Here is a 21,230-nt window from a genome sequence, read left to right on the forward strand (position 1 = left end):
TCTGTTCGGAAATTAACGTTCCACAGCTTTCTTTCGGAGTAATGAGCGGGCATTCGGACTCGAAGCGACGATTCCAAGATGGTTCCCAGCTCCTCATGAAGAACAGGTGGCACACGTACGTACGTACGTACGTAGGCACGTATGTGATGTCAGTGTCGACTCAAATTATTCAAGGGCAATGTCTGAAACTAATCAACATATTCAAGTACTGATAACTTGAAAAAACAAACTTGTTCAAACTACTCAAAGAAATAAGGGTGTATGAACTTATAACGGGTTTTTAAGTAGTTGCAACTCATTTCATTTATCAAACTATTACTATTCGGTCTTACAGTGCAGGAATAAATCTGTGATTTCTGAGTTCAGTCCTGCATTGTGGGTCCTCCCTCTGTTCGCCACACATCTGCTTCCATGGTACTTCTCTATTAAAGTACAGCAAAGAGGAAACGGATGAATCAATATGGATTAACATAGCAGGACACGCTGGTGAAGGATATCTGTGGCTATTTGCTCTCTAAAAGTGACGAAGCTTCTCAGTGCTTTTCTGTTATTGACTACTGAATATGGCAGTAGTTCTGTGAAGTTTCTGTTCTGTGCAATCTTCACCAAAATAAATGTCTGCAGCCTTGAACTTTCTGGTGACGTTGGCCACACTGTCATTTCACACAACAGTCTGAATACCTGAAGCTTAAAAGAAACGAGTCTTTCCTGCGCAAATGTTTTATCAAACAACACTGTCTGCACTGTGGATGCTCACAAAAGGATGTGCCATCACTGGTTGTATGCTTGCTGCTGCATGGTCATTGGCCAGCCTTTTGCTGTCAGCTGACGCATATCAGTCTTCACTCCCTCCTTCCATCAGTCACTCCTGTGTGAATGTCTGGTCTCCGTACCTACCTCTCAGCCTGCAGTCTGACATTTGGCTTTAAACTGCAGTTTGAACATCTCTCACAATAAAGAACGAAACTCATTCAGGTAAGTTTTACACACACTAACACGCTGGGAACAAATAGTCATTTCTACTTTACATGTCTCCTTTATTTGCCCAATTTGGTAAGATAAGACTTAGTAAAATTCTATTGTTAGTGTTAAATCCTATTTAAGGATGCCAGAGCACCCTTGATGCTGCACTAAAATTGTGATAAATTCTACTCTGTGCATAACAGGAGCTGTCAGTTTGTTCTGAGAGGCAATAAATTCAGACCATTGCAGAACATTAAGAATGTTGCAGGCTGGCAGGAGATGAAATGGATTGTTTGTCCTTGTAGCCATTTTTTTCTGTTATTTCTTTTCATTTCTATTGACTCCTGTTTTCAAAAGCGCTTCTGCGTCAGTGTGTAACTAAACAGAATTCCTCTTTGGCTACATGTGCAAGTAGCTATTAAAATATTTTTGAGACATGTAAGTCCTGGACAAAACCATTTCTATACTAATGTTTCAGTATCTATTTGGCCTTTCTGTGTGAAGTGTTGTGTTGAGGAATGACATTTTCTCTGCTGCTGCTGTTATCATTAGATATTCTGTCTGTGGTGGTGGAAGACCAGGCCTGACCCCCTCGGATCGGGGTTTGAATGTCACCCTGCAGAAAAGGCTGCTAAAGTTTAAAACCTGCTGCTCTTTATAAAAACATTTTGGTAAAAAAAAAATTATTCTCCTTGAGCACTCAAACTGTTCTATACAACATTCACAGATTCACACCCATTCATACAGGCATTGTTTTCTATGCGTTTTCCAGGGAAGCGCTTTCTATCTAACATTCACGCTCCAATTGATCCATCAGAGTGCAACTTGGCGTTAGTATCATGCCCAAGGATATTTGGCATGTAGACTGGAGCAGCCCAGGACCAAACCTCCAACCTTCCGATTAATAGATGACCTGCTCCAACAATTACTTATTCTTTCCTAAATGAACCTGTACAGCTCTACATTGTTGTACATTTCATAGAGTTAGAACACTGAATGCCTGTCAGAGATTTATTTTACTGTCTGTGTTTCTTTCTATGGTCTTTCCACCATCTCAGCTCCTGACAGCTTCCTGCCATCCCACCCGGGTTTTTTGTTTTTGCTCTCCCTTATTAAAGCTTAATTTTCCCAGGAGACCAGGGAACCAGCCTAAATACAGATGATTTCATTATTACATGACCAAACCTCTATACTCCCAAATATTTTCATAATGTTTAATGAAAAAAAGTTGTCTTTAAAGCAATACATAAAATACAAACAACCTGTAAAAAGTTGACATCATAACATATAAGCACAAGATACTAAAACTGTAAACTATGTCATATCAGGAAAAGAAATGGACTTGAAGTACAGAGTACTCAGTAAATACTGCATTAACTTTAAAGTTTAACGTTTAGGATTACGATTTTAAAGAAAGCAATAATTAAATTGAAACCACCAAAATATATAAGGCCCATTCTAATTGCAAGTATTTTAACTCTTGATACTTTAAAAGTGCTAGAAATATTTTTATATAATGTAGTTTCCATTGACTGTACACTGTATGTTGTATACTTTTATACTTTTAGCTCTCTTTTGTGGATGGAAGCAGAGCTGGAAGCTTACACGGTCACTTGGTGGTGAGGGCGAGTTGTGTATTTTTCTTTAGAAAAAAGTCTGTGACTCTATTTGTTATTAACTTTGTGTTTTGAGTGACAGGATGTCTCCTCATTGTCACAATGTTGAAATCTATCAGGAGATGTATGTGCAGAGTATTATTGGATAGAATACTAAGTCTCAGTGTCAAAATCAAGACAACAATAGCTTGTTACAGAGGTGCAAAGACAACAGGTTGTTTCTGTGTGAACTGCTGCTGCTCTGCAAATGCTGCACAGTTATAAAATACTGGAAAGAAAAGCAATGTTAATTCATGTGTAACTGTGACTTTTCCAGTTTTCTTTCACTTTTACCAGAAACTGAAAGTTTTTCATTCTTAGCAAAACCACATTGTTAATAAGGGAGAGCAAAAACAAAAAACCCGGGTGGGATGGCAGGAAGCTGTCAGGAGCTGAGATGGTGGAAAGACCATAGAAAGAAACACAGACAGTAAAATAAATCTCTGACAGGCATTCAGTGTTCTAACTCTATGAAATGTACAACAATGTAGAGCTGTACAGGTTCATTTAGGAAAGAATAAGTAATTGTTGGAGCAGGTCATCTACAAGACAGCTTTCAGCTTGAACTCAATGCAGTATTTTGGTGGGATATGAACTTTCCCAGGTAACAATCGTACTGTGCTGTGATTCTTCTACAGCCATTTATTTTGTTAATCAAATACTGCTATGGAGACACCCATCAATGTTTCAATGCACCTTCTCTGTTCAGGGTCATGAGTGGGCTAAAGCCTACCTCAGCATGGTTTAAAGATGAGGTGCACTTCTGGCAGCTTAACATAACAAGTGTTTTAACATACATGGAAAAAGTTGTTGCACTCCAATTTGCACTGTGGTAAGAGTGAAAAGTTGAGCACTACCTGTTTCTTCCAAAAAACATAGTTTTTATGAAGATAAATACTATGTCTGTCTGTATTCATATCTTTTTGGGGCCCAAAAATTGGAAGTTTACTATACTTGTGGGGCCCAACAGGCCTTATGGCGCCCAAAATCCTGGTCCACACAAGTTTGAAGGCGTTTTTGAGACTCAAAATGTGGTTTTAGTGACAGGGTTACAATTGGGTTATGGTTAGGTATAGGGTAAGGGTTAGGCATTCATTTTTCATGGTTAAGGGTAGGGTAAGTGGCTACAGAAAGCATTATGTCAATTAGATGTCCCCACAAGATATGAATACCCAACGTGTGTGTAAGAGAGGGAGAATTAATTTTCCCAAAATTAAGCAAATGCTTAATTTTGCCTCACACTAAAGCCAACTTTAGTGTAAGGCTGCAATATAAAATAGTGAAAGAGTGACTGGTTTCGAATATCTGAATGCACTGTCAAACAAGAAAACACTATATCAAACAAATGGTTTCTATAGGTAATGTGATGCTCAGATATGGTTTGGGACCCACAGTGTAAAGCTTCCAACAGCTGCCCACTTGATGGAGACCTAAAAACTTCTTACATTGTTGCAGGGATGTTTTGGGTGCACCTTCAGACAATGAAGTGACAGTGTTTCATCAAAGGTCCTCACAATGGATGAGTCAACAGAGGTTCGAACAGATGGCAATTCCCTGTTGAAGGCTGTATATTTATGCCGGCTACGTCTGACTCGGCTGCTCCTGGAAGGAGGAGCCTACATTAATGAGAGTAATGAGCATGGTGAGACACCACTTATGGTAGCCTGCAAGACATGCTATACAGATTCACAGAGTGTACCCCAGCACAAGATGGTTCGGTAAGTTTTATATATTTTTGTTGAGCATTAATATCTTCTAGATAATTGATAAAATAAATGTACCCTTTACTTTACTTTACCTTACTTTACTTTTACTACAAGGTATCTTCTTGAAAATGGTGCTGATCCAAACATCCAAGACAAGACTGGGAAAACGGCTCTAATGCATGCATGTCTTCAACAAATGGGAGCTGAAATTCTGTCACTTCTTCTTAACAGCGGAGCTGATCCAACCCTGGAGGATCATGGAGGTTTATCTGCGTTAGTTTATGCAGTTAATTCTGGTAACAGGGACATTCTTAGTGTACTCTTAGATGCCTGTAAAGCCAAGGGTAAGGAAGTTATCATCATCACCACCAACAAACTGCCATCTGGCCATCAGGTGACAAAGCAGTACCTTAATGTTCCTCCATCTCCTGAAGTTGAAGAGAGTCTGCATTACTTACCAGCATCTTGCTACATGTCGCCATATGAGGTCCAGCTACGAACGCCTCCTCAGGGCTCTTCAGCAAAAACCTCTCCTCAACCTGGCAGCCCCCTTCGTGCCCTCAAGGATCCCCAGTGTTTAGGCTTAGGGCATGGCCTGATCAGATTTCAACCAGGTTCACCAATGCAACATCGAAGTCCTCTACGTGTTCCCGATGTGGATAAGCGACCTAACTTCCATCAGCTACACTCAGAAGCCTGGTCCAAAAGTCCTTCCCTGTTGCTCCAGCAGAGTCAGGCGTCCTCTCTGACTGAGGAACCAGTGGAAATTACTCCGGAGGAGGTGCTGTCTTTCAGAGTCGAAGAACATCCTCTTGCTATTTCACGGCACCAGAGCATTGATTTCAAAGATGCAAAAGGACTTGTGAAAGCATTAGAGATCTTATCAGGAAATGACAACAGGGGAGGTGGTGGGAAAAAAGGCTTTGGCAGAAAGATGTCATATGACAGTGCTGCAAGTTCATTATATTCTGTTTCACACCCAAACTTGCTTCAAGATAGTCTTGCCTTTTCCCATGAATCCAGACCTGCAGATGAAGATTCATCTGACTGTCTTACACAGATGAATGTTTCCAGTCTGCAAAATGTGGTGCGTCGGCGGAACATTGGTATTGCCCACTACAGTTCTGACTCTCAGTTGCAGCAATTCAGCAGCAGAGACAGAACCTCAAAGAGCAGTGGTGGTGCTGGATTGGCAGCGGAAAGACACAAGCTGGTCACCAGCAGAGCCTCCAATCTGTCGGGATCCAGGGAGTCCTTGGAGAGCTCGGCCCAGAGGCGAGCCACTACAGGGCTGGAGCGAAGAGGCTCAGGAGCTCTTCTTCTGGATCACATTGCCCACACACGCCCCGGATACCTGCCTCGTTTGAATCCTCATATTCCCATACCAGATATTGGGGTTAGCTCTAACTCTTCCTGCCCTTTGAGTGGAAGTACCAAGACACTGAACGGTGTTCTTATAGGCCCAAAACCTGTTCTACCCTGTGTACCTGTTTTCCCCAAGGATCTGAAAGCCAAGAAAATGTTGTGGAGGCGTCACTCAATGCAGAGTGACCAAATAAAACAACTTGCCAACTTTGCGGAAACTTTTGGGCAATAGAAAATAAAATCTCTCAGGAGAAAATATGTGTGCAATAGCTGTATTATAGCTATAACCCCATCTCTAATGCCAATTCATATGTGCTTTAAAAGTGATTATAGATTAGATGTGCTCACCTGTGTCAGTGTGTTGTTTTAGAGTAACATTTTAATTATCACCAGGGCAGTTTGGAAATGATAATTATAAATACTTTAGTATGAAACATTGCATTCCAAATACCTTGAAAACAAATGTATTTAAATATTGTAGTAATTTTGTAAACAGTTGTGAATAGAACAGCCCTCTTCATTAATACTTCGGCCATCCAATCATATCAATTAATGCTGTATGTTTATTGGTGAGTCTGTTCTGAGAAAAGTGACTAGTGTTATTATATTAGATTAGATGAAACTTTATTAATCTCACGGGTGGGTTCCTCCGGGAAATTGAGTTTCCAGTAGCACAGCACCGACAGAAGTTGCATGTTACAGACACAATAAAGGGGAATGAGAGTAAGGATATACAGTGGGGCAAGAAAGTATTTAGTCAGCCACCGATTGTGCAAGTTCCCCCACCTAAAATGATGACAGAGGTCAGTAATTTGCACCAGAGGTACACTTCAACTGTGAGAGACAGAATGTGAAAAAAAAATCCATGAATCCACATGGTAGGATTTGTAAAGAATTTATTGGTAAATCAGGGTGGAAAATAAGTATTTGGTCAATAACAAAAATACAACTCAATACTTTGTAACATAACCTTTGTTGGCAATAACAGAGGTCAAACGTTTACTATAGGTCTTTACCAGGTTTGCACACACAGTAGCTGGTATTTTGGCCCATTCCTCCATGCAGATCTTCTCGAGAGCAGTGATGTTTTGGGGCTGTCGCCGAGCAACACGGACTTTCAACTCCCGCCACAGATTTTCTATGGGGTTGAGGTCTGGAGACTGGCTAGGCCACTCCAGGACTTTCAAATGCTTCTTACGGAGCCACTCCTTTGTTGCCCGGGCGGTGTGTTTTGGATCATTGTCATGTTGGAAGACCCAGCCTCGTTTCATCTTCAAAGTTCTCACTGATGGAAGGAGGTTTTGGCTCAAAATCTCACGATACATGGCCCCATTCATTCTGTCCTTAACACGGATCAGTCGTCCTGTCCCCTTGGCAGAAAAACAGCCCCATGTCTTCCATTTTCTGATGATTGCTCCCACAGTTGATTTTTTCACACCAAGCTGCTTGCCTATTGTAGATTCACTCTTCCCAGTCTGGTGCAGGTCTACAATACTTTTCCTGGTGTCCTTCGAAAGCTCCTTGGTCTTGGCCATGGCGGAGTTTGGAGTCTGACTGTTTGAGGCTGTGGACAGGTGTCTTTTATACAGATGATGAGTTCAAACAGGTGCCATTCATACAGGTAACGAGTGGGGGACAGAAAAGCTTCTTACAGAAGACGTTACAGGTCTGTGAGAGCCAGAGATTTTCCTTGTTTGAGGTGACCAAATACTTATTTTCCACCCCGATTTACGAATAAATTCTTTACAAATCCTAGCATGTGAATTCATGGATTTTTTTTCACATTCTGTCTCTCACAGTTGAAGTGTACCTCTGGTCCAAATTACTGACCTCTGTCATTATTTTAAGTGGGGGAACTTGCACAATCGGTGGCTGACTAAATACTTTTTTGCCCCACTGTAAGCATAATTATACCATATATACACATATATAAATACAGACTATATAATAGAGATAAATAGGAATACTAGTGGATTCCACATTTGAGTGAGTCTATTGCACAATGATTATTGCACAGTCGGATGTAAGAAATATATTGCAAATATAGCACAAGGAAAAAAGCACTACAGGTCAGTTGTTCCCAACCCTCCTTTGTCCCCGTTTCCTCTCTCTCTCTCCTCCAGTGAGGAGTTAAGCAGTCTGATGGCGTGTGAGACAAAGGAGTTTTTAAGTCTGTTGCTTCTTGACTTTGGGAGAAGCAACCTGTTGCTGAATAGGCTACTATGATTATTTACGACCGTGTGCAGAGGATGCCCAGCATTGTCCATAATGTCCAGCAGTTTCTTTAATGTCCCTTTCTCTGCTACTGTCACCAGAGTGTCCAACTTCATGCCGACTACAGAGCTAGCCTTTGTTTAGTTTTTCCAGCCTGGATGAGTCCTTCTTTGCTGTGCTGCACCCCCAGCACACCACAGCATAGAACAGTACCCCGGCAACCACCGACTGGTAAAACATCCTAAGGAGCTAGTGTTGGTTTTGTCTGTGAAGGTTCTCAGTCATCCAGGTCATCGTAGTCTAAGGAGCTTGGAAAGAAAAAAAAGTGTCTGGACTTCTTTGAGTTGCTTGAAGACATTTTACCTCTTATCTGAGAAGCTTCTTCAGTTCTAGAGTCAAATGTTGGAGAGTCCCAGATTTAAGCCATGTGGGAGTGCCCCCCAGAGAGGGACAATGGACCCCCTAATGAACCCCTACCTAATTACATGAGCCAAGGTGTGAAAATGGGTGTAGTTCACAATCAGCTAAGGTTTTCGGTGAGCTCATTGTGAAACCTAGCCCCACCCTATCATGTGATTTCCTGAGGTCAGAAGTCCCGGGATGTGAGTGGGCATTAAGGCGTCTGGGAAAGGATCTCAGAACTGGATTATAGATGGCAGACAGTGGACACAAAGGGCTTCTTTCACTCCTCTTTCAAACCATCTGTCTTCTTTGTCCAAAATGTGAATATTGGTGTCCTCGAAGGACTGACCTGTAGATGCAGATGGTCCACCAAGTCTCTTCCAGTTGACGTGGTATACATATACATATATATACATGTATAGATATATTTTTTTCGGATCCAAATAAACAGATGCGACCAATTAGATCCCTCCATCTGGCAACAAGTGCACTCCTAACTCAAGTCATGCGCTAGTACTGATATGGAAATAGTAAAATAATACTTTACCTCAGTCAATGTGGTCCCAATAAGAGCTGAAATTGCCCCATTGGCATCCTGAATATATATGAAAGCTTCAGATCGTGGATCAAGCCATGACATTTTCCCTGTTGCTGCTGCCTTGAGAGGATTGGATAGACCCAGAATCTGTTTCTTCCTTTTCTTGTTTAGAAAGCTCACGACCAGCTTATCGTCAGTTGACGTAAACTTTTTTTCACAGTGCATTTTTTGATGATGAATTTTCAGCAAAAATACAATGCATTCCATTACATGGCAAATTCAGATATAGTTCTGCAATCTGTTGGGTGTTTAAAGGCCTTTAGCCTTGCACATACTAATTAGAAAACTGAAAAAAAATTGTGTTATTTCTTATGTACCAACCACCTGGTCCTTATGCCCTGATATTGAAAGTTAAAGACCCTACAGTAAAATTTATATCTCAGTGGTGCAAAAATGTTGGAATAAATAAGGGACGGATAAGGGCCAAAATTAATTATCTCAGTCTCATGTACATGCATTCTTTATTCACATACATACTCTATATTGTCAAAAGTATTCATTTACCCATCTCCAACTCATTGAATTCACATGTCCCAATCATGTCCATGGCCACAGGTGCACAGAGGTTGCCAGCTTTCTGCAGAGTCACAGTTCAGCCACAATGACGAATCAACTTCTCCATCTGGAAATCTTATGAATGCCTAGTTTTGTGGCTGTGGCGCATTTTGTATAGCTTCTGTTCCTTTGTTTAGTAGCTTTCTGCCCTCACCTGAGAGGGTGTGCTCTAAGTATGTGACTTCATAATTAGAGTTTATTTAAAGATACCTTGTGGCCTTAACTCAGCCAAGTGACGTAACACAGCCATGGTATTTTGCTTACACCCTTCCTCTGTGTGGCCAGTCACTAAAATGTCATTACGTAGAGTAGAAACTGTCTCTGCTGCTGGCAGGAGGCAGGACATCATTGATTTCTTTAAAGCTTCAGCATAGAGAGTGGGGATTTGCTACTACTGGTAGCATCATTTCAGGGATTTCATTTATTGCTCGCTGATCATACACTAGTTGGTATTTTGCAGTATTAGCTTTCTTCACCACTTAAACAAAACATCACTCTTTGTTTTATTATTATTATTATTATTATTATTATTATTATTATTATTATTATTATTATTATTATAAATTCTCCTTTCTCAAAAACAGAAAATGAAATCGTAGTTGTTCTTGGCTGAGAAACACAAAACCTCCTTCTTTCTTTTTTTCCCTTCAAGACAAGAAACTAAGTTTTAACTTTTCTGACTTATCACCTAAAGCAAAGCAGACAACCCAGCTCTCAGCTGGTTCTGAACTTATCATCATCAAGGTCGCATGGTGAGAGCTACTTCAGAAATCACAGTACTCCTCTCTCAAGCAACACGTCAAAAAACAAAAAAACAAAAAACAAAACTCAGCACACTACACAGAGAACAACAGCCAAGACACAACTGAAGATGCTGTTCTTCTTTGTTCTCCTTAAATTTTAGAATAAACTTCATCTGCATTAGTAGATCATATGCCTAATCATTATGTGTCACTGTGATCTACAAGTATGGTCACAAATTTATTTATTTTTCAAAACAAAACAAAACAAGTTGCTGATAGCATGAACACTTTACACACATGTGTCAGGATGCAAAAAAGCTGCTGCCAAAGGCAAATCAGAAGTGTGAGGGGAAAAAAACTGAGCTCACAGACAGCTGCATGTTTGAATTCTCATGAAGCTCCTGCTGTAAAAAAACAAACATATTACTTGCTCATCAGCTTACAGTGACCACATATTTAATTCAGCTTCTCAATTATGTAGCTTTAGCTGTTGTCTACAGGGTTTAGCTTATTAGTTGTTAGTATAGGTGTGCTCTATATTTCTGCAATGTCTCGTCTAGGATGACAGGTTTTCAAGCAGGTCAAGTGCCTCTTATGCACTTAATTAGTTTACATATTTTCTTTATTTTCTTCATCCCATATCTCATTATACTGAATTTGAGCAACCTTAAGCTTGATGCAGACTACTTCTAACAGTTATCTACCTCACATCATAACTGACTAAGGTGCCTCTTTGTTAAGAGATGTATTCTAAAACACTTCTTCAGTAGAGAATCAGAGAAGAGAAACACGCAGAATTTCTTGCTAGCAAGGGCAGCCTCCAGAACTGAGACTCGCACTGAGAAACTGCCCCGGGTTTTATTTATACTTCAGTGTGTGTGTGTGTGTGTGTGTGACCCCATAAAGTCCAGCAGTTCATCTAAACAAAAAGCACTTAGACAGATATAGCTACGTTAATCCTACCGTAAAACAATAAGACAAGGTACGACCTCTCCCATGCTCCTAGGATGTGGGGGTGAACGCCAGAACACCCTGGAATGTTACAGACCTCCTAGGATGAGACATTCTTTCAATATGCCACCAACTATATACTTCTAAACACAAATGATTACATGCAGTATTCTACCATATTCAAACTTATATCACTAAAAGACTATACTGACTACTAAATACAATTTTCCATTGACATTCCCTCCTGTTGTCAGTATATCTTTAGGTGAGATATCAGTATGTAAAATCTTGTTGTACATTTTCTGTCACATCGTCATTAATCACACAAAGTCTTCATGTTCATTTGTCACGGCTGTATATGCAGCAACAGTGGAAAATATTATGCGGTTAATCATGAGTTTTAGACATGGCAGTATACACGTTACAAAAACACAAAATAAAAGTAAAAATATCCCAACTCCGATGAGTAGTCCTTTTAGCACCTGTAACCAGGAGCCAGTGTATAGCCAAGAAAACCAGTCACTTGTATCACTTACATAGTCCTGATTTTGGGCCTGCTGGATTTGTCTCAAAGCATTCAGGGCGTCAGTCATGTTTAATGAGCGTACATCGTCCAGTATGTAAGTGCAGCAGGTGTTGTTGAAGAGGACGCAAAGTCCCCTCTCTCTGCTAATATCATGGAGTAGTTCTTCCCTGGGAGTTGGTCCAGGAACACATATAGTGTGGGGTGTGTTGCCGTACTGGCATATGAGAACAGACATAATAGTCTGTATTTGCCGATTCTGCCTTTGTTCTGTCGTGGATATACTTATGGCTCTTCTACTGTCCATCCTCTGCAGAAAAACCCCTCTGTGGAAAGGGTGCTGGGTCCAGTTATCTTACTGCTGTTATGATCCCAGCAGTCTTCAGTGTTCCATCGTATGCACAGTATAGTGACACAGCATTAGGTGATGTTCATAGGAAACTGCTGTCATCACCACCATAGCTTCTGGTTCCTGTGCTTTCACAGAATCATGATGCCATCCTTAGACTCCCTCTGCGCTGTCGATGGAGCTTGGCACGCTCCCCTCATCCTTCAGGTGCCCGTCTGTTGTCCACAATCTCCTCTGTTGGCCTCTGGAAATCCCCCTTGGCACAGCTCTCATTCCAACGCAGTTTCATGGTCCTTGCTGTGGCTTCAAAGTTTGATCTCATGATGGGCCCCAACCAGCTCGACCTTTGACCTCAACCACTGCCTGGGCTGTCAGCTATGCCTGGAATGGTTCTCGCTTCTCACTGGGCCTCTGAAGATTCCTCAGGAGATTACTGCTGCACCTGTATTTCCTTGCTAGGAGGAAAAACTTCTATTTGGAGAGCATGTCAACAATCATCAAACCACATTTTTTAGTTCAGTGAACTTCACTTATAGGCCATCAAAGCCTCATCTGAACATGGATGCACCACTTGCATAGGTTTAATACCCGTTGAATGAACTGTTAATCACACAAATCGCTGCAAAAATCATATAAAACATAATTTAATGTTAATTCATTGTTTCATGTTAATCCTGGACCCCTCCTCTTGACGCATGGACACTCCCATGAGTCAACTCATCAAAGCCAGATTCCTGTCTTAAAGAAAAAGGTTAGCTAGATCATGTCCCAGGCAACATCAGGGCGTCTCCTCCTCTGGAGCAGCACCACCCCGGACCTATAATCCTGCAATAAAAGATGTTAGCGTGTTTTGCATATTAAGTTTGCTTAAAAACTGGCTCAGCCAGGAGCCTGCATACACACCATCATGGCCTGAAAAACAAGATCTGGAAGTGAAATCAAACTTCACACTTAAAGTAATAAAGTATTCAGCACCAGCAAGACAAGTATCATGTGCAGGTTTTCTCAAATCAGTAAACTACAATTATTTCCATAATTTGCCTCAGACATGGATCATCCCATGTACTCAGTCAACATTAATGTAATCGGTGACTTTCCTTAAGCAAAGTCACTCAACTCATTAATCACTAGTTTCAACACAGGAAATTTATCACATGTTATTCACATTGTCAAAGTAACCTTCACATTTTCCCAAAAACACAGTGTAACAGCATCACCAACTCATAACCTGTAAACACAGTTTTCTTCACACATAAACCCAGAAATCCTGTAGTAGAAAAACATTAACTAGTCCTCTTATAAATCACATGATCAAACACATGAAGAACTGTAATGCTGTAGAAAAGAAAATGCAAATGTTAGCGCTGCGCAGGCGTATGCATACTTTGTCACAGTTACCTCTGTAAGCAACACAAGGTAGTGAACAACACCCCTGGTAGATGCACAGACACAGAAAGTGGCATTTAAAAGGTTAAATCGTCATGCAACCTCGGATGTTGCTGTTATCTTTCTGCTCCTGTAAAAGGAAACACACATAGATTCATCTGCACCTTTGTCAGGTGGGGGTTAACTTCACACAGTCATGTTACATCAGTAAAGTCTTGTTAGCTTTTGTCAGCTTTTACCAGTCAGTCAGTTTTATTTTCTCTCACTTATTCATTCATCCATTCTTTCTTTCTTTCTTTGCTGATAGTGGAAACCATCGCCGCATTTGATTTCCACCCTCAGCAAAATGACGTCATTTCAAAAGAAAAAGAAGAACTTTAGATCGGATTACCTTTTTGGGCAGGGACTCTCATTTTCTAATTGTCCCAAATAAGTGGCTTTCTCCTGAGCCCATTTTAATGTGGAGAAACTCACTTGTAACAATTTTCTCGACGACGTGTAGCACTTTTAATTCCCGTTGTGCAGATCTGCTTAAAGAAAAGAAATTCACAAAGAGAAATTAGTGCACTGTTCAAAAAATAAAAATAAAATGAAAAATAACAGAGATTATCAAACAAAACTTTCAGTGCACTGTGAAAGTATCAAAATAAAAGGCCTTGTTACGTCATGACACAAGCTCCTTATCTCAGGAGGGTAAATCATACCATTAGCATGGTTTATCATACCATCATACTAATTGGCAGGCTCAACTTCACAACAAAAGAAAAACCATCAGCTAGATTCACTCCAAACCAACCATCAGCTGCACAACACACAACATAATCCTAATATGTCTCATTAGCTATGAGTTTAATCCCCAGGTCTGTGCTCTTCACTCATTTAGGCCACAGACACATTTTATTCAGCTTTCCTTTTTTCCCGTCATCATAAAACATGTGACATGTTGTCATGCACTTCACAAAAGAAGTTTGTTCTTATGTATTCAGAGTTGTGTATCTGGGTGCAGGATTCACTCACATATCAAAACAGGAAACTCAGTGTTTTAGAGTCTCCACTCTAACAAACTCCAAACATCCCATTCACTCGTGCTAGAATTCAGTCACCTTTCCTTAATCTAAGAACGATCAACTAATTTGTATATCAGCTATTAACCCACTAAGATGACAGGACAACAGAAATGCATGTTGAAAATGTTATCACAAAAATAGAATTTCCCTCATACAGTAAATTACTTGTGCTGCATCAGTCAAGCAGAAAGCATCTCCCAATTTACTATATTAACAACTAAATTTATTGTCAGATCACTGGTTGGTCAAACCAGAATCTTTTTTTTTCCACAAAAGTTAAACTGTTGTCCTGCAACCTAGAGAGTCAATTTTTTGCATTGGATAAATTCAGCATTTGATAACAGGTGTCTGCTAAATTTACCCTATTTTAACACTGATGAGACTTAACAAGCTAATTTTCATTGCATAATCAGTTCTACGCAGGGAAAAGGTCATCATGCAGTATTCTATCACATGTAAACTTATATCATTAAAAGTTTATACTGACTACTAAGTACAATTTTCCCTTAACAATGACTGAATGTAGTGTAAAGCGCTTTGGGGTCCATAGGGACAAAGTAAAGCACCATACAAATACAGGCCATTTAGCATTTATTTAGCAGCTCCTGGCTCCTACTAACTCTCTTAGTTCCAGTGGAAGCAGTAAGGGTGTAGTTAGTTTTTCACATTTATGCATTTTGGCGTAAGTTTTGTACATAATGATAATATGGTATATATAATTAATTTTAAGACCTTTTTTTCCTGTTCTGATATGCTGGAACTGAAACAAAGCATGCTTTTTTTCCCACACTTTTGTCATTTCAAAAAAGTGATAGCATTGGCTCTCAGTCCAGTTTAAACAATAAAAGAGACTTCTCCTTGTACAGGCATACAGTACTGTAGCACATTCACACCCATTGATTTGGGCTGCTACAACCGCACAAGGTGGAAAGCTGAATCTCCATAAACAAAAACACAAACTGGTATGGATTTTACTTTTTAAGAGGAGCAGTTTCTTATTTGATTAGATCCATAGTCATTTATAAATGGAGCAAATTAGCAGTGACTATGTGTTTATACACCACTCAATATTTAATTAGTTATTATAATAGTATTTTCTCTGTTATTATCTCTGTTTTTTTCCCCAGTGTGTCTTGTCTTCGTCCCATCACTCACAGCCTGTGGGGGCAGATGGCCACCCCTCCCTGAGCCTGGTTCTTCTGGAGGTTTCTTCCAGTTAAATGAGAGTTTTTCCACTCCACTGTCACCAAGTGCTTGCTCATAGGGGGTTGTCTCTCTATTATTGTAGGGTCTTTAAATTACAATATAAAGTACCTTGAGGCAGCTGTTGTTGTGATTTGTGGTAAAATAAATTACACTGAATTGAATTTTTAAAAAAGTACTATTCAACATCAACTACACAACCAGAAAAACACAACATTTTTACTTTTTTGCAAGAACTTTCTCTTTTTGAAAACCTTTTTTATAAATTGCCATTTCATAACGCTGCATCCTTGAAAATCTAAAACATTTATAGCTTTTATCTCCATCCCACTGAGTTGCCAGTAGCAACACTTCAGGGACCCAAAGGTGTTAACCATTATACTGCATTATATTGCACTTCTGCTTCAATCCTTTTTGTGCTAAACTATGGAGAACATAATGTCTCTCTTGCAGGTAGGTGTACTGAAAGCATGTCTTGAATTTTCCTCAGCATTTTTGTTTGCGGAGAACAAGACAATCTGCCCCAAATGATTAACAGATCTTCATCCAGTGCTGTCACAACCAGAGATGGTAAATGGTAAATGGACTAGTTCTTATATAGCGCTTTTCCACTCTTCTGAGCACTCAAAGCGCTTTACACAACTTGTGCATTCACCCATTCACACCAGCACAACTGACATTCACACACATTCATACTCCGATGAATGCATCGGAGAGCAATTTCGGGTTAGTATCTTGCCCAAGGATATTTGGCATGCAGACTAGGGGAAGCCGGGAATCGAACCACCAAGCTTCCGATTAGTAGATGACCTGCTCTACCACCTGAGCTACAGCCAGCCATGGGCAGTAATGCGTTACTGTAATCTGATTACTTTTTTCAGGTAATTAGATTACTGTTACTTTCCCATAGGAACGCTGCGTTACTAAAACCGTGATTTTTTTGCGAGAATGTCTCATGACAGTGATGTAAGCGAGTGCGACGTTCGTGACAACAGCTGTGTGCAGATCAACAATGGATAATATATCGAGTGCGGGAGAGAGTATGAGTGTGCAGCATTTAAAGCGTGGAAGTACTGACCTTACTTTGAGTTTGATTCCATAAAAAGTGACAAAAACATTAGCGTCCGTTGGGCGTGGGAAGAAAACGTCTTTTTACAGCGAAAAAAAAACCCCTAAACAAGCACCGAGTGCACTACGACATAATGGGAAACTCACAGAGAAACTCGCGTATCCTTCCACTGACCGCTGCACACCTGCACCAGGGTAAACCTCCGCCTCCCCAACTCCTGCTTTACAGGTGAAAATAGAGCAACGGGACTGCTAGTCTTTGACTTTATTTATTTTCTGCTGTTTTACTTGCATCTATTTGAAAGACTGAGTGTAAACACAAAAAATATTTTATTTTATGTGCTGGAATGTGCAGAAAATAGGTTTAAATGTTAAACTAATTTCTTCCAGTCAGAGAATGTTGCATATAATTAAATTTTTGCTTGATGCATAAAGTTAAAAGATTAAAACTAATAAAACAAGTTTTAAAAAGAGACTTTTCCATTTGATTACATTTTGTATGATGGATTATGCAGAAAAAGTAGAATTGGGCTGAAAGATCTATCGCTTTATCACCTATTCAGGTTGTAAATCGTGTTTTTAAAAAGTAACTAAGTAACTAAGTAATTAATTACTTTTGAAAATAAGTAATCAGTAAAGTAACGGGATTACTCGGTAATCGGTAATTAGTTACTGATTACTTTTTTTCAAGTAACTTGACCAACACTGGTCACAACACATGGTCTCTCGCATTGTGGCAGTGTACAACAGAAAGACTACTGACAGTATGTGCAGCAGCAGCTGCAATGGCAAAACAATTGAATATCAAGCAGCTTGCCCTTGTCAGTTACTGATACTTTTAACTCATTACAGGTACAATCACACTCAGCCTGTAAGTTTAAAGAAGGAAATGTGTCACAATGAACACACGAGAATGGAGAATAAGGACTTTATGTCAAACCAGTGATTTATGGCTCCCTCTCAAATGATTTATAACTAAGGAAGTATTCAAAGTTAATGGCAGCCATAATTTTTAGGAATATTGTAAAAGTACAATATGTAATAAATCAGTAATAATCAATTATCATACTGTGGAGGACCATAAAATATGATTATGAAAATATGATGATGAATAAGATGTTTGAATTAAAAATGGCGTGCTGTTGTCATTTTAAGCCAAAAAGTTTACTTTTTAGACAAAAAAATGCCACCTTTTTAGACAACTGTTTTAGGGACCTATGTAGGGGTGTGTGTATGTGTGTGTGTGCGTGCGTGTGTGTGTCTGAGGTATTCACTGAGCATGTGGTCAGTTGGGGCCATCTTCCTGATGTATTCATGGATGTTTGTCGTCTCATCCTGGACCGTGGTGCTGACACTCATCAGTCCCCAGCCTCCATCCTTCTGCTTAGCGTACAGCCTCAGGTTGCTGGACTTGGGGTGAAACCCTCCATGCATGGTCAGGAGCTTCCTTGTCATTTGGAAAATCACAGAATAATTAGTATTTGAGATCAACACTAACCTGTAATTTAAAGGTGTGAGAAGTAAATGCATCACAGAAACTAAAAAGGAGCTGCTTCTCCTCTACATTTGTCCAAATAAAGTACAAGTGATTTGCAATAAAGTTGATACAAAACACACAAAAGAGATCCATGAGATGGTTCACATCATCTAAACAAGACTCGAACAGAACCTAAATTGTTAAAGTTCACTTCCTGTCTGTGGGGGGATTGTATTTTTTATTACCTGAGCTACTGTTGATGCTGTAAAAGCACCCTCACTGAAAGAGAAGTACACATTTGGAGAAACTGTGCTGTAACTTCACATATTGTAAATGTTTCTGTCATTTCTTTCAGAAAAGAAAAATAAATATGTTATAAACTCCTTGATATGGTGATGTCAGTATTTCACACAGACATCACATGTTAAAAACAGGTAAGGTACGGTCCTCCATATAGACTGTACACACTTTGTCATAGATGTAAGAGGACTGGAAAAAAAGGTGTAATAATAAATACAACCAAAAATGTTAATAGAGTCATTTGATTTATTCTAAATTTGAAAATTGCTTTATGTCCACCATTCTTGTGACTGACAGTCTCACTGCCAGGTCACTGTTGTTGTAATTTAGTGATCTATAGATAAAACTAGCGGTGTGCGATACTGCATATTTTGGAGGTGAGATGGACTCACCTGTACGGCATCTACAATCACACCTGGCCAGCTTAAAACCTGTGCTCTGCTTGTGTTGTTGTTTCTGGTGGTGATGTGTACATCTGGCAGCGAGAGAGCTGCAGCCGTTGAATGTACTGTTACAGCAACCGTGTGATTATTGTAAATGTGGACAGTGCGTGGGAAGGACTGGAGGCTGGCGGGCCAGCGGGACTTGCCAAGCTGGAGACGTAGGTCAAGGTGGGGGTCCTGCCACACCCGAGGGCGGCGTGGTCCTGCGAGCTGGCTGCCTGCCCAGCTGCCTGTGAGCCCTGGCTCACTTCCACGCCTGCTGCGTTGCCACTGCTTGCCACATGGGTGGCCCCTGGACCAGCTCTGGGTCTGCCGCTGCAGGCAGCCCCGGGAATCACTCTCGTCACCGCCGCCGCTGGATACGAAGTGGTTCATCATCAGGAACCCTCACATTAACTTTTATAGACTGGAAAGAGTTAGCGTTCATCCTCCAGCTTCACTGTGTTTATGTTATGCTAACATAGCTGTGTAGCTAGCGATCATGTAGCACATCATTATATACCAGCTAGCCCAACTTCAGTAACCCTGCAAACATCACTGCTGTTTAGTTTTCTCTCTTCATTTATGTTGGAAGTGAAACTAGCGAGCTAACTTCCTGCTAACTTCTAACTCCGTAAAAATTCATAAATTCTGTTTTCATGGATGCCTGGATGTTAAACTTCATTGTTACACCTGGTAAAGCAGCAACGCTGATCATTTTATTAAAGATGAAAGAATTTAAACAGTATTTAAGTCTCGGTAATGCTGCAGTGATCATTTGACTTTGGGACCTGAAGCTGAGTTTGAACCCGGAAACAGCTAATGAGATCAGACTTAAAGACCAGATTACAGGTACTGCACTGCAGTGATTTGTATTATAACTATTTAATGATGGCTGAGGGTCGAGGCCAACACTCTTTGAATAGAGGGGGTGGCTTAATGACACTGTATGCTTATGACACTGGGTGGCTTATGACATAAAACACTTATTTGTACGTTATAATGTTATAATTTTCTTACACTGTGTGTAATTTTTATAGACACTTTGTTCATTGTATCAATGTGTAATTATGTATCTTTGATAAATAAATTATTTAATCTTGTATTTGTGTACTTTCTGGTTATTGAATAAAAAATTTGTCACACATCCATGGCTGAAAGAAATGTTTGATGGAAAAAAGGAAACAAGTGTCTTGCTGCAGTAGTACTAGAAGTAGTACTAGTAGTCCTAGTATTGTGCAACAACGAGGCTTCAAGAGCGATCACTCTTCTGGCTTGCAAATGGTGAAATAATGTCACAGTCTTAGCTGCAAATCAGAAATCTTAGTAAATTAAAAAAATGAGTTTAAACTTTAGGTTTGGCATAGACACAGACTTTATTAATGCCACACTCAGGAAATTCACGTTACAGGAGCACAACGGTCAGTAAGAAAACGTGGATCAGAGATATATTAGAAAAATACAAAAAAATAGTGCACAAATTTGCAGCCAATAAACTCAGGGAATTTTATATCAGCATATCAGTATAAAGCTGTCTGTAATTCCTGGACAGTTCATGAAATAATTTTAAATTAAAGCTGCACTCCAGTTAACTTTAATAACTAATAACAGGTTTACAGTGGGGCAAAAAAGTATTTAGTCAGCCACCGATTGTGCAAGTTCCCCCACTTAAAATAATGACAGAGGTCAGTAATTTGGACCAGAGGTACACTTCAACTGTGAGAGACAGAATGTGAAAAAAAATCCATGAATTCACATGCTAGGATTTGTAAAGAATTTATTCGTAAATCGGGGTGGAAAATAAGTATTTGGTCACCTCAAACAAGGAAAATCTCTGGCTCTCACAGACCTGTAACGTCTTCTGTAAGAAGCTTTTCTGTCCCCCACTCGTTACCTGTATGAATGGCATCTGTTTGAACTCATCATCTGTATAAAAGACACCTGTCCACAGCCTCAAACAGTCAGACTCCAAACTCCGCCACGGCCAAGACCAAGGAGCTTTCGAAGGACACCAGGAAAAGTATTGTAGACCTGCACCAGACTGGGAAGAGTGAATCTACAATAGGCAAGCAGCTTGGTGTGAAAAAATCAACTGTGGGAGCAATCATCAGAAAATGGAAGACATACAAGACCACTGATAATCTCCCTTGATCTGGGGCTCCACACAAGATCTCATCCCGTGGGGTCAAAATGATCATGAGAACGGTGAGCAAAGATCCCAGAACCACACGGGGGGACCTGGTGAATGACCTGCAGAGAGCTGGGACCAAAGTAACAAAGGTC

General features: G+C 40.1%; 1 protein-coding gene across 1 annotated transcript; it reads left to right on the forward strand.

Moving 5' to 3' along the window:
* Positions 1 to 4,133: 4,133 nt before the first annotated feature.
* On the forward strand, positions 4,134 to 6,146 carry ankrd34bb (ankyrin repeat domain 34Bb). Its single transcript, XM_026188310.2, has 2 exons — positions 4,134 to 4,336; positions 4,439 to 6,146. Exons 1-2 carry the CDS (start codon positions 4,134 to 4,136, stop codon positions 5,919 to 5,921), a joined length of 1,686 nt encoding a protein of 561 aa, XP_026044095.1. The 3' UTR covers positions 5,922 to 6,146.
* The last annotated feature ends 15,084 nt before the right edge of the window (positions 6,147 to 21,230 follow it).

Source organism: Astatotilapia calliptera, chromosome 12 (assembly GCF_964374335.1).
Source record: "Astatotilapia calliptera chromosome 12, fAstCal68.1, whole genome shotgun sequence".
Classification (NCBI taxonomy): domain Eukaryota; kingdom Metazoa; phylum Chordata; class Actinopteri; order Cichliformes; family Cichlidae; genus Astatotilapia; species Astatotilapia calliptera.

What these genes read in the sequence shown, in the direction of transcription:
- ankrd34bb (XM_026188310.2), top strand. Translation starts at nt 4,134, where the DNA reads ATGGATGAGTCAACAGAGGTTCGAACAGATGGCAATTCCCTGTTGAAG. An exon ending in CCCCAGCACAAGATGGTTCG is followed by an intron (nt 4,337 to 4,438) that starts GTAAGTTTTATA and finishes TTTTACTACAAG; the next exon opens with GTATCTTCTTGAAAATGGTG.